The 13,773-nt window shown below is 41.7% G+C and overlaps 1 protein-coding gene across 1 annotated transcript in view; it reads left to right on the top strand.

Annotated features, from left to right (window-relative positions):
- Positions 1 to 1,778: 1,778 nt before the first annotated feature.
- Positions 1,779 to 13,773, top strand: part of LOC128110505 (cation channel sperm-associated auxiliary subunit beta-like) — a 158,679-nt gene continuing 146,684 nt past the window's right edge. The window contains exons 1-2 of the mRNA XM_052738200.1: positions 1,779 to 1,857; positions 7,901 to 7,989. Coding sequence (XP_052594160.1) covers positions 1,779 to 1,857; positions 7,901 to 7,989 — 168 coding nt within the window. The remainder of the gene's footprint in view (positions 1,858 to 7,900; positions 7,990 to 13,773) is intronic.

The following is a 13,773-nucleotide window of genomic DNA, read 5'->3' as shown; positions in this document are numbered from 1 at the left end:
TTTGTAGCTGGGTTCCTGGTTACCTTTTTCTACTGGTAGCTTAATCAGTACCTTTCAGTACCATGAACTCTAGAGAGTAGGGGTGAAATCTCTAGTTAGGATCAGCTCAACATATCTGTAGTCACTGAGATATGTAAGCATTGTCTTCAACAATAGGGCCTTGCCATTAGTTTGTGGAGAACCAATAATACATGAATTTTTCAATTTTTCCAAGGTTGTTGTGATGGTGCATGCCTTTGATCCTGGCACAAGGAGGCAGAGGCAGGTGGATCTCTGTAGGTTGAAGAACAGACTGGTACCATAGTGACTTGCAGGCCAGCACAGTGAAACTCTTTCTCTAAAAATAATGAAGTAAAGAAAAAAAATAGACCTTCCTGAAAATATAAAAATGGCAAATTCAAAATCCAATGGATATTTGAACATTCTGCCAATAAATATTCCTAAATAAGCAAAGCAAATTTTGAGGGAAGGAACATACTAATTAGTTGAGATGTTATCAGGAGCCCTCCAGAGCCTGAGATTTCAGTCTACTTGAAGTTGTCAAGTCAGGCTTATACCTATTTCTTGGGTCCTGACAATAGACATGAGATTGCTAGGTTAGAGACAAAAGGCATCATTGCTCAGAGAGAGAAGCATAGCCAGAGTATCATCATGAAGCTCTTTCTAATTCCTTCACTCCCAAAGTCCAACAGCATTTCCTAGGGTTCCATAACAAAGTACCATACACTGGGTAGATTAAACAACAAATGTTTTTTCACAATTCTGGAGGTCAGAAGCCTGAGGTCAAAGTGTTACCATGGTTGATTTCTACTGAGGGCCCTGAGAGAATGATCTAGTCTGGCCTCTCCCAGGAGTTTATAGATGATTGTCTTGTCCCTGTCTTTGCTTTATCTTCTCTTTGTGTAACTCTGTGTCCAAGTTTACTCAGCTTTTAAGGATACTAGACATTTTCAGTTAGAGCATTTTTCAACGACCTCATTCTCTAAATAGGATCTCATTCTAGGGGTTAGGACTTCAATATGTGAGTTTTGTTGTAAATGACTCAGTCTATAACAGATACTTACACAAGCCATGAGATGCATCACAGAGGAAGAACACTGACTTTAGGAGAGTCACCGTGGAAACTGGCCTGCTGTTGCAACTCCCTCACATCTTTTGGCTGCAAACACAACCCTGAGAAAAGCCCTGGATCAAGAGCACCAGAGACTTGCATTCATACTATACTCAGTAAGAACATTCAAGGAAGCTTGGGATCATGTAGACTGCCTCTAAATCTAGGTGTTCAAAATATCGTCAAAATAGTAAAAGAAAAAAAAAGATTGTCAGTTTTATCATCCTTAGAGCATTTACTGATCTAGGCTGGTTCTTGATCTTATAGTTAACCTAATATCATGAATCTCACTTCTCCCACCGTTACCTATATTGAAGAAAATCTCAAGCTCCAACCTCTCTGTCTTTCACTCAGGATGACCATATTTTACATATTTTAAATACACAGTAGGAGATAAACTAGAATGTAGTCATGTTGCGTGTCTATTTCAGGGATTTGTTGGTTGGCCAATTGTTAATTGGGCGCTGGGGATTAAATTCAGGGCTGTGTGCTTGCTAGGCAAGTACTCTACCTCCCTCTTTATCATTTGCTTTTGTCCCATGATAAAAAATATTATTAACTTGAAGGGGTGTTTTCTTCACCTCTGTGTAGTTGTTTTTATGTCTAAAAATGCAAAATAATATTTTCAGAGTAACTGACTAGAAATAACTTATATTTATTCCAACAGATGGAATCACCACTTATATATATTATGATTTTACTTTTGAATGTGTTTGAATTTTCATCAGGAGTGGCATATAATAAACGTAAGTATCAGACTGTCTCCTTTGCAGGATTTTTATTCATAACCTTTCCTCATTTACAGCTCAAATATTGTCCATTTAATATTTTTTCTTGACAGTATTTTCCCATTGTTTTCATGTATTACTTATTTGCTCTGGCCCGGGTATCTAGTAATGTCATTGTGAACCCATTATTACCAAGTTGTGTATTCAAACTTCTTTTAATAACACTTTGTTACTTCCAAGTCATAGAATGTTCACCATTAACAGCAGATTAATCATGGCAAATATTTTATTATTTAAACAGATATAAAATTTTTCCTTGATGTATGAATTCTCAGGCTATTAAAGTAAAAGGAAATTTTCCTGAAAAAAATTTGTGGATAGAATTAGTTCACAAAACTTTAAAAACAGAAAAGTTTTGTTAAGGAAAAAATCTACTTTCATCATGTACACATTTTTGAGATCGTTCTGCATCCTAGAATGCATGCTAGAATACAGTAGTGTTTGATAAATGGATAGACAGAAGAATTCAGACTTTCTATTCACAAATGTGTTGCAGAGTTTGATGAGATATGAATTGTTCCAGTTTCTAGTTCCAAACATTGTAGTAGGGGATTTCTGACATATCTGTGGATATAAGCCAACACTGGAGAGTCACAGAAGGAGAGGTGTCAGAGAAAAGAGTGATTGTATCTGGCTGTGGAAAAGCAGGTTGTTAGGGCCAGCTTTATATAAAAGCAAACAGTCTGTCTAGGTCTTTAAAGTGGGTAAAATTTGCATATGCACATATGAGAAAGAGTATGTTTCAAAAGCAGTATCAGGACACATGATAAACAATAGTTTGGAGGTAGTAAATTGCAGAATATGTGAGGGAAGCAGTGCATAGTTCAATCTGATGAGAAAGAAGGGATGCAACTATTCTGAAAGACTGGGAGCTGGTACATTTCATAGAGGTGCTTGCACGTGAGGCAAAGAAATACCGATTTCAAACTATAATCATCGGGAGGCTATTTACACTGATATGCTTACATAGACAAATTTAATAACACTGAAAAATTATGTTGTACAAACAATATGCAGCATAAAGTAAACTTATTCTTAGTTCTTATGTAAATCTAATTAAGTAGGTGGAAGAGTAACATACTACAGCTATAGTTTGGATCAATATGGCAGAATAGAGTGAGAAACACTTTTATCCTATCCTGTTAGATTCTATGACTGATGTTTGTGAACTAATGAAAGACAGACAAACAGGAGAAAATGCATGTAAATTTCATTTGATTTCAATATTCTTTGTGCCTTTGAGGTCTTTGTAGAAAGAAGTGAGATTCTAAAGAAGTGGTTAAACCCATGGGTTAATGTACCATTATCAATGAAAAGTAACAAGTTGGGGAGAGAGGACAAGAGAAGAAAAAGGGTTTGGGGATAATAAACAGAGGAAGTCTGTTAGGAAATATACAGGAGGGAAATGATGAAAGATAAACACTTTTAATACATTTGAGCAGACTCATTATCAACTCTCTTGCTGTTGATGGGGGAAATTTGGTTTCTTTTAACTTGAAATCATCCCAGTGGTAAAGTGCCTTATGTGCAGGGTAGCATGTTTGATCTCTTCCAGCAGCAGTATGTGAACTAAATTGGTGGTGGGAGGAGTTTTGTTGCTTCTGGTTACATCTTCATTGCTATACCTGTGTAACTGTGAGCAGAACAATGGGTGCATATAATAAATGACACTGTTCTACAAGTTTGTCCCAGAGTGTCTCTTTATTCTATTTGGAGCAGACACACCCTCAGTAATTACACTTTTGTGATGTCTAAAAATGTTAAAGATGCCACATCTCTGGTTCCATCTTTTCTAGAGACATTTAGATATTATTGTTACGATCCTAGTGTTAAAGTCTAGCAACTCTATGCTCTAAGAGTTTCTAGACAGAAGGATCCTTCAGGCAAAGGCACACACAGAGTTGGAATTTGCTTCCGTCTCTGGCCACATTTTTTATGACTTCCCCTGACTCATCTTTTATAACCCAACATCCAAAGAGCCTGTTGATGTGATATTTAACTCACAAAATGATACAAAAGTCAAGGGCTATCAGTTCATTTCATTGAGAAAAATGGGAAATAGCTTTTATTTGAAGAAGCTCTCAAAGTGAGTTAAAATCTGAGCAAAGTACAGAAGTCAAGAGAATCTGTGAGCATTGTGGATGAGCTTGGGTGTAGGTTTAGTGCAAGACAGTGAAAAGAAGGCCTGGTTGTTGAAAGGTTGTCTGGGAGAAGAGATGAAGAATAGACCTTTCTCTAGTCTGACTTACTGTCAGATATATGACCTGTAAGCCCAATGTCCCAAATCTTGGTTGCTTTTTAAAGTGGTAAGGTGTCATAAAGTATTGTGGGGATATTGTAACATGGTGTGTAAACCCTGTGGATGGCTCAAAGCATGTAATTCTGAACAGCTAGGCTTTTGTTTGTTTTCCTTCTCTTTTTTCCACATTTATTCAATAAGTATAATCAGTGAGGTTTTTGTTAGTTTTTTAGCAGAGAAAAAATTTGGACTTTAGCATTATATTATAACTTAAAAATAAGTTTGGGAGCACTTTCAAAGATAGATAAAGGAGATAAATGTATGATCTGAAAGTGCTTTGAAAAGTGCTTAACATAACTCTCAGACACACTTTATTCTGCACTTGCCATGCTTACCCTGAGAGTCTGACATACACAAATTCATGAACAGCATTGAAACATTTATGTTGTCCAATCAATATGCAGCATAGAGTAAATTTATTCTTAGTTCTTACTAAAATCTATTCATGAGTTTTATTCTAATTCTGTTTTAATATTCAGGTCCTTCCTGGGAATGTTTTGTTGTTTTTATTTTTTTAACAATCCAATCCTTTTCCAAGCAATGGAAACATGAGTTTGAGTTCTAGTAGTTGGTACTACAGTCTCTAACCTGATGGAACAGTCCAAAGAAAACTCTGTTCTGTAATAGAGGCTTTTTTTCCTCCTATTTGGACCATGCTGCAAGAAGCCTGCATTGTGCCTTTCCTTCTCTGTTTAATGTTTCACATCCGCTTCACTTTCTGACATTAAACTTCAAACCTTTATGCTTCGCACTGTAGGGAAGGAGGGAGAAGCCATAAAGTGCCCCAGGCCTTACCTAGCAGGCCCTGAGATGACCACAGGACAACTGTACCATCCAGATCCAGGAGATGTAAAGCTTACCCTTGATCTGTAGTTGTTTGACAGGTCCTTCATACCCCCTTCAACCCTACTGTACTATGCCCTACCTACAGTATTTCCAACAAGGACAAAAGCAATTCCACAGCCCTACTAATCACATATTCTTTCATCAGCTCCTAAGATATATCCATCCATATCTTGAAATTCTTTCTGCTGAGGTCCAGCTATGATTCCAAAACTTCCATTTTAAAGCTAAGGCATGCCTAAAGTGTCTAGGCTGGTTTAATTCAGCAGTCCCTTCCACAATCCAGTATCTCTCAGCAGCTGTCATTTTCTGTTCATTAGCATTCAAAAATTTAAAGTCAATAAAACACCATACAGGATCCATATACCTTGTGTATTTCCCATCTTTATGAGGTTTTTTCTTATATATTATTATATTCTCTTTTTAAAGACTTTATTATTTTAAACTGTTTTTTCTACAACTGCCTATACCCATTTTCATTTCTCTCTTCAGCATCTAAGCACATTTTTAAACATATTGTACCGTTTTAGGGGTTTCCTGTGTCTGTACCTGGCTTTACTAAGCATCTGCAGTGTTCTCTGATCACATGAGATGAATCTTAAACTGCTATGTCTTAAACTACTTGGCATGGTTCACGTTAGTACATGGTGCTGGTGCATGGCACTGGTGGCCAACTCCATCTTGCAGGCAGTCTCTGTACAGTGAGCCTATCCAAGAGACTGTGTCACCAGGATGCCCTGCCAGGAAGCTGAATTTGACTCAAAGTTTTGATTTTTTTTTTTTAGCTTTCTCAGACCTTATGTGGATATACTTGGTTGGATTTTAGACATCATATGTAGACAGATTTTTCATTGTGCCACCAGTTCACAAAAAATAACATGAGACTTATTATTAATTATGAAAGCTCTCCCTTAGCTTAGGCTTGTCCCAACTAGTTCTTATAACTTACATTAAGCCATATCTTTAATCTACATTCTTTTACATGACTTGGTTACCTTTACTTTGTACTGCCCATACGGCTTCCTCTCCATCTGGCTGGAGACTCTGCCTTTCTTCTTCCCAGAGCTCTCTGTCCAGAAGTCCCTGCTATACCTCCTGCCTAGCTATTGGCCACCTAGCTTTTAATTAAACCAATTACAGTGACACATCTTCACACAGTGTAAAGGAATTTTCCATAACAAGGCGCCTAAAATAATAGTCTTTCTCACAATGCTATGCTTTGTCCTGTCAGACTAATCAACCCTGTTCTTTTGCTAAGTAGGAGTCCAAGCCTGTGTTTCAAACTATAGGGTTACATGTTACATTTTCCACTGTACCCATTACAACCTCTTTTCTCCAAGGTAAGATGGAAGGATCCTCTTTCCAACCTCTTCCTGCCAGTAGCTCTCTATGAGAACAAAAACTCCATCTCTAGCCTGGTGTGATGGTGTAAATCTGCAATTCCAGCACTCAGTAGGTGAAGATAGGAAGATGGCAGTTATTTTGAGTACATCCTAGGCGATATAGCAAGTTCAAGACAATCCAGCACAAAATTATGAAATCCTGTCTCAAAACTTTCTCTGCTCCAGTTTTTAAATCAACTAATGCTTATAACAAGAGTGAGGAACTGGAGAGTCACAAACTGGTTTTTGTCACCTTCTGCACACTTGACATCATGGTCTAGCATACCTTGCACTATATTTTAATGCTTTAGCCAACCCCTCCTTTTATGACTCCTAATAGCATATTTTAAGAAGAAAAAAAGTGCACAGTTTGGGTTTTCTCTAAACACAGTGAGTTCAAAATTACAATTCTGTTCTGTGGAGGATGGGAAGGTAATTTAGACAGAATCTCATGTAGCCTAGGATGGCTTCTGACTGTTGATCCTCCTGCCTCCATTTCTTGAAACCTAGAATTGCATATGTGCAACTCCACACCCAGCTTTAAATTTATAATTCTTTTCTTTTTCAAGACAGGGATTTTCTGTGTAGCCTTGCCTGTCCTGGAACTCATTTTGTAGACCAGGCTGGCCTCAAACTCATAATGACCCATCTGCTTCTGCTTCTTCAGTGCTGGGATTAAAGGCACGCACCACCACTGCCCAGGTTATAATTCTTATTCTTTAAAAGGTGACATCACCCAGCAGTATTGACACACACCTTTAACCCAAGGGAAGGGATGGGATGGGATGGGATGGGATGGGATGGGAAGGGAAGGGAAGGGAAGGGAAGGGAAGGGAAGGGGAAGGGGAAGGGGAAGGGGAAGGGGAAGGGGAAGAAGGGGAAGGGGAAGGGGAAGGGGAAGGGGAAGGGAAGGGGAAAGGGAAGGGAAAGGGAAAGGGAAAGGGAAGGGAAGCGAAAGGAAAGGGAAGGGAAGGGAAGGGAAAGGGAAAGGGAAATGAAAGGGAAGGGAAAGGAAAGGGAAAGGGAAAGGAAGGGAAAGGGAAAGGAAAGGGAAGGGAAGGGAAGGGAAAGGAAAAGGGAAGGGAAGGGAAGGGAAAGGGAAAGGGAAAGGAAAGGGAAGGGAAGAGAAGGGAAAGGGAAAGGAAGGGAAAGGGAAGGGAAAAGGAAGGGAAGAGAAGGGGAAGGAAATGGAAGGGAAAGGGAAAGGAAAGGAAAGGGAAGAGAAGGGAAAGGGAAAGGAAGGGAAAGGGAAAGGAAAAGGAAGGGAAGAGAAGGGGAAGGAAATGGAAGGGAAAGGGAAAGGAAAGGGAAGGGAAGAGAAGGGGAAGAGGAAGGGAAAGGGAAGGGAAGGGAAAGGGAAAGGGAAGGGAAGGGAAGGGAAAGGAGGGGAAGAAGAAACTGTGTTTTATCAGTTTGAAAAATAAGGTACTTTTCATGTAAGTCCTTCTGTTTTGACCTGTTTCTTGTTGTTGTTTAGGTGAGAAGGAGAACCACTTTGCTTGTTCCAGTGAAGAGGGCCCCTCAGACAATCAAATAATCAAGTTGTTTCTGTCCATGCACAGTTTGGTAAAGTCCACTAACTGTATGTATTATAGACTTTTGGGACGTTTTAAGGCCAGATATAAATGCAATGGCACTGTAGTCTCTCACATGCCTTCTACTGTCCAGACAGGAAGGTGAGATTCTATGGAATTGTGTCTATAGTTGGATAGGTGTAGACAAATTTCTAAACAGTCTTGTTAAATAAGAAACACAGAGCCATGTACAGAGGTAATCGCTAAAGAGATCAGAGAACTAGCAAAGAGCCACGACTACCTTATCTTAACATGTCTTTGCCATCGCTTTCCCAGAGAGAGCTTTTTTCTGTGTAACCTGTGTTTTTATTGCCTTTCTGTTCTGCTTTCTCATTGGCTCTAAGCCCAGCCACATAACTTCTTTGTCACTGCCTGTCTATACAAACCTCCAGGTCTCTATGGTTGGTACTGGGATTAAAGGCTCATGTCACCATGCTTGACTGTGTCCTTGACTACACAGAAACTCTGACTGCCATGTGATCGGATTAAGGGTGTGTGCTACCACTGCCTGGACTTCTGCTTATGTCTTGCTATGTGAGCTCTGATCTCCAGGCAAACTTTATTTATTTACATACAAATAAAATCACATTTTAGCACAATTAAAATATCACCACAGATAGGGTAGTATATTTCATTTAGTCATTGAGCATCCTGGGAAGCCATGCTATGTGAGCATTGTTAATAAATGATGCCTACCTCCCTTTTCTAGACCAGCTGCAACAATCTTCAACTGATATGGAACCAATTTGTTCTTTTGAAGTTTGATAGAAGTAGCCTGTCAGAAATATACCTACATTGGTGCAAATATATACATGCATGCCTGATGCCCATGCAGGGCAGAAGAGAGCATTGAATCTGTTGGAGTTACAGAGTTGTCAGTCACAATGTGGGTTCTAGGAATTAAACAAAAGTTCTGTGGAAGAGCAACAAGGCTCTGAACCACTGAGCCATCTCTAGTTTCCATTTTTAGTTTTAAAATTAGTATTCTAGCCCATTTTTTACATAGCTATAGTGAAGTACATGTCACCTTGGCATTGTTTTAAATCATTACTTACATCTTTAAAGTGTTTGTGTGTACAATCAAAGTGTTCTGTGTTCATTATGAAATTTAATTTCATGCATGGCCTTTTCTGAGGGAAATCTTTTGCTCTGATGACTCTATTAAAAATAGGACTTTCCAGACCAGATCAGTAAGATATCTAGTAAGTAAAGGCAGTTGCCACCAAGCCTGATGACCTGGGTTTGATTAATAGATCCTATATGGTAGACAGAACTGATGGCCACAAATTGTCCTCTGACCTCCACATGCATGCATGCTGTGGCAGAGGTGCTCATACATGCATATGTACAAAACACACACACACACACACACACACACACACACACACACACACAAATAAAATGTAATTAAAAATTTAAATCAGATGTACTTCCTCAACACCTGTGTTCCCACTCCCCCTTCACTGTTTTATTCTATGATTGATGCTGTATTTACTCTCTTGGTCTGTCTTTCCCTTTATCTATCTATAACTTCACCCACTATTCCATAAACCAGTTTGTCTGCCTGACAACCCCTACTAGACTGTAAATTCTTGAGTGGCAGGGATTATGTCAGTTTATTCTCCTCCATATCCCTAACACCTTCTACTCTGCCCAACATATGGTAGATATTTTTTTTTTTTTTTTGGTTTTTCGAGACAGGGTTTCTCTGTGTAGCTTTGCGCCTTTCCTGGATCTTGCGCTGTAGACCAGGCTGGCCTCGAACTCACAGAGATCCGCCTGGCTCTGCCTCCCGAGTGCTGGGATTAAAGGCGTGCGCCACCACCGCCCGGTAGATATTTTTAATGTTGTTGTCAAGGTCTCCCCCTTTATTTTCATTATTTAGGCAGGACAGGGTCTACCACTTAGCTCAGAATAGCCTGGAATTGGGTATTCTTCTGCCTTGGCCTTCGGAGTAGTAGAATTATAGGTGTGTGCCTCTGAGCCATTTCCCAATTTTTAAGGGAGAGAACTTGAAGTTTAGGAAGCTCCCAAAGTATTCTTTTCAATTAAGATTCACTTATTTTATTTTCTGTGCATGCAAGTTTTCACTGCATGTATGCATAACATGTACATGCCTGGTGCTTAGAGAGGTCAGAAGTGCATGTTTTGGTTCCCATTACTGTAGTGACAAACTGTTGTGGACCTCCATGTGTGTGCTGTGAACAGAACCCAAATTTTCTAAATGAAGAGCAAGTGCTTCTAACTGCCACACCATCTTGCCAGTCCCAGACAAAGTATTCTCAATTAGTAGGAGAGACAAGAGATAAATCTCAGTGTCTGTCTTAGGTTTTCAGTACAATTCAGCATTCATGATGTGACATTGCCACATCCCCTTTTAAAATTTTTTATTAATGTATGTTTTATTGATTCTTTGGGAATTTCACATCATGCACCACAATTCCACTTATTTCTCAGTTCCTCGGTATTAACTAAAAAAAAAATAATAAGATAAAAAACAGTAAATAAATAAAATAAAAATATAAAAATAAAATAAAAATGCAAATAAGAATATTAATTTAAAAAAGAACAAAAGCAAACAAACTCCACTTCATTCCTCCATCTTCCCACCTCTCCATCAACTCTTCATTTGTCTTGGTGGCCTTGGTACCTGCTGTGTATCATGCCCTTTTGTCCAAACAGCTTTACTTCCAAATGTTAATTGTGTCATGTGTTGTTGGTCAGGTTCAAGGCCTCTGGCTTCTGATACTCCATCAATACTGGACTCTCACTGAAACTCCTCTCAGATATCCTGCAGTTATGATTCCATAGGACTAGTCCATTCCCATGCTCCAGGGGATTATACATGGGGTAGATGTTGGAGAGTGTCCACTCAAAGCCCTGGATGCGTGTCTGGGTGGTAGTCGGGTTATTCTGACTACGCTGCTGGAACCACCCTCTGCAGCTTAGGAGTAGAGCTAGCTCTCCTACACCCGAGGTGAGGGGTGGGAGCGACTTTCCCAAGTGTGTGTATGTCAGGAGAAGTGGGGAGCAGGCTTTCCTATTAGGGGTAAGGCTAGCTTTCCAGTGCCAGGATAATCAAGGTCCCTTTACCCAGGGCTGGCGAGGGGTGGGGCTAGCTCAGCACGGGCCCCTGTACTTCAACACAGGTTTCAACACATGGTTCTTATAAGTAAATTTGTTGTAACTCTGTGGGTTTGGTCCCAGGTTTTGAAACCAAAATGTGAGTTTTGCAACTCTGAGGAAAGGTATCCTGACTACCTGGGAGTCTGCTTAGGACAATTCTTGTGGCTGGAGCTATAAGGAGGCAGCCCAACCCTGGAGGGTGAGGTATCCTGGACACCTCTGCTCTGGCGGTGTCCTGGACACCTGGAGCTGCTTAGGACAACTCTGATGGCTACAAAGAAGCAGCCCAACCTAGGAAGGGAAATTTTCTAACTGCTAGAGAGAGTAACACCTGGAACTGCTTCAGCAGGGAAGGGTATCCTGGCTGTTGGAAAGTCAGTCCTGGAGCTGCCAGGATCTCTGCAGGGAAAGATATCCTGACTGTTGGGGAGTCAGGCTATACCTGGTGTGATGGGGGATGGTCTCCCTACAGGATAAAGCAATCCTGCTCCTCTCCTGGAAAGTCACTACAGCTGAGCTTTGCTCAGCCCCCACCTAAAGGGGCTTCCTAGCAGAGCTCTGCTTCTCAGGCCTAAGAAACTGCAAAAATGTAGTGATCTCCTCCGGCTCCAGAGAAAAGTGTTACTTTTTCAGCTCTCTCTTATTCTGTCCACTGAGGGACATCTCAGCAAGGACCTTCTGTTCAGCTTCCCCTTTCTCAGTCCACTATGGAACGTCTCAGCAAGGTTCTTCTCTATGCCAGTGAATGAAAACTCTTTTGAGAAAGGGATTTATTGGGGAAAGAGGAGTCCAGGAGAGTAGCTGCCTCTACCAGGGTGGAGAGAACAGCTCACAACTGACCAGGCAGGGCGGTTTATATAGGAAGTCTTGAAGGTGGAGTCACCAGTGATTGGTTAGTTTTTTACTGTCCAGGGATTGGCCAGTTTTATGGGCTAGGGACAGAGATGACCCCAATTTCAAGGCCAAACTGTGTTTCTTTAACTGGACTTTCTTGGCTTTTTGACACTACCTCTAAGGCCAGGGTACATTTCTTTCATTGACTCTGATTCTAGGGGCCAAGATTGTTTGTTTCTTTGGTACTGGTTTCAAAGTCAGGGCATGTTTCCTTGGTTCATTTCTCTGGCTCAGGTTCCAAACCCAGGCTATGTTTCTTTCCCTGGTCCTGGGCTCCAGAGTCATGATTCTACTGTCTTGCTCTGTGATTTGTTGCTTTCACAAGTTCCTTGGCCAGGAGAAGAGATGGCTCTGATTTGAGCCAAACTGTATTTTTTCACTGGCCTTATCTGAGCAGTCTTTCCCTAGTTCTGTGCTCTAGGGTCAGGGTAGGTTTCTTTTGCCAGCCCTTTTCCCTACACTTCTCATGGACCCCTGTGGTAACACAGGCAAGAGAGATCAACACAGACCCCAGCTGCAACAGAACCATGGACCTAGATATGCCATCAGTCCCAGCTTAAACCTGGATTTTACCATGGCCCTGGGTAGCAGTGCAGGCTTCTCAGATTGACCTGGTCCCCAGACTCCAACATGACCCCATGTGTCACCTCAGACCACAGCCAGTGGCATAGCCTTCAGTGACCTCAACACAGACCCTAGCTGCTTTAGGATTGAAGACCCAGACATGGCCCCTCCCATATCTTGGGCCCATACATCAACACGGTCCCCAGTGGCAGCAAAGGCCAGCCTAATCTGTTTGGCCCTGGTGGCAGCATGACCCACAGGAAACCACATAGCCTCGCGTGTTGGCCCAGATCCCAGGCATCTGTACTGCCTTTGGTGGTAACCAGAGCCATGAACATCAATGCAGACCCTGGCCACAATAGGACCATGGGCCCAGACATGGCCCCCAGCAGCAGCTCAGGCCCAAATGACAACATGGCCACTGGTGGCAGCACAGGCCACTCAGGTTCACAAGGTCTCAGCAGCACCACAGCCCTTGGACCCCAACATGGCCATAGGTGGCAGCCCAGAAGCTGGGCATCCTTGGGGCCTTTGGTGACAATGTGGGCCATGGACATCAACACAGACCCCAGCTGCAGTAGGACCACAGACCTAGATATGGTCCTAGACAAAAACCCAGGCCTGGATGCCATCATAGACCCAGGTGGCTTCACAGGCCACTCAGAACTGCATCAATCTGGTGGCAAGGTGGCCCTCAGATAACAAAATGGCCCCAGAGGGGGTCCCAGACCCCAGCATCCACATGACCTTCGAAGGTGCCTTGGATATCAACACAGCCCTTTGCTATGGTAGGTCTACAGACCCAACGATGGCCCTCACCTGTCTCCATGGCTCCAGATGGCAGCCCAAGCCATGCAGATTGGGATGGCTTCTACTGTGGCATGGCCCTCAGACACCAATGTGGCCATATATGGTAGTGTTCCAGACCTTGGGCATCCTCAGGGTCTTTGGTAGTAACAGGAGTTATGGATATCAACATAGACTGGCTGCTGCAGGGCCACAAACCTGGACTTAGTCTTTGGCAGCAGTCCAGAACCCAACACTACCATGGCCCCAGGTGGCAAGCAAGACTCCTACAGTATCCTGTTCCTCATCGCCTTCACCTCTTCACATCTATGTCTCTCCACCGGACAGGAACCCTTCAGCCTCTCTCTCTCTCCCATATTCCACCATGTGTTTGCTCACCATAATT

This window comes from Peromyscus californicus, unplaced genomic scaffold, assembly GCF_007827085.1.
Source record: "Peromyscus californicus insignis strain IS unplaced genomic scaffold, ASM782708v3 Scaffold_15__1_contigs__length_86483966, whole genome shotgun sequence".
In the NCBI taxonomy this organism is placed as follows: domain Eukaryota; kingdom Metazoa; phylum Chordata; class Mammalia; order Rodentia; family Cricetidae; genus Peromyscus; species Peromyscus californicus.
Note: the sequence above shows the minus strand (reverse complement) of the source record. Positions and strands in the feature narration are given on the sequence as shown.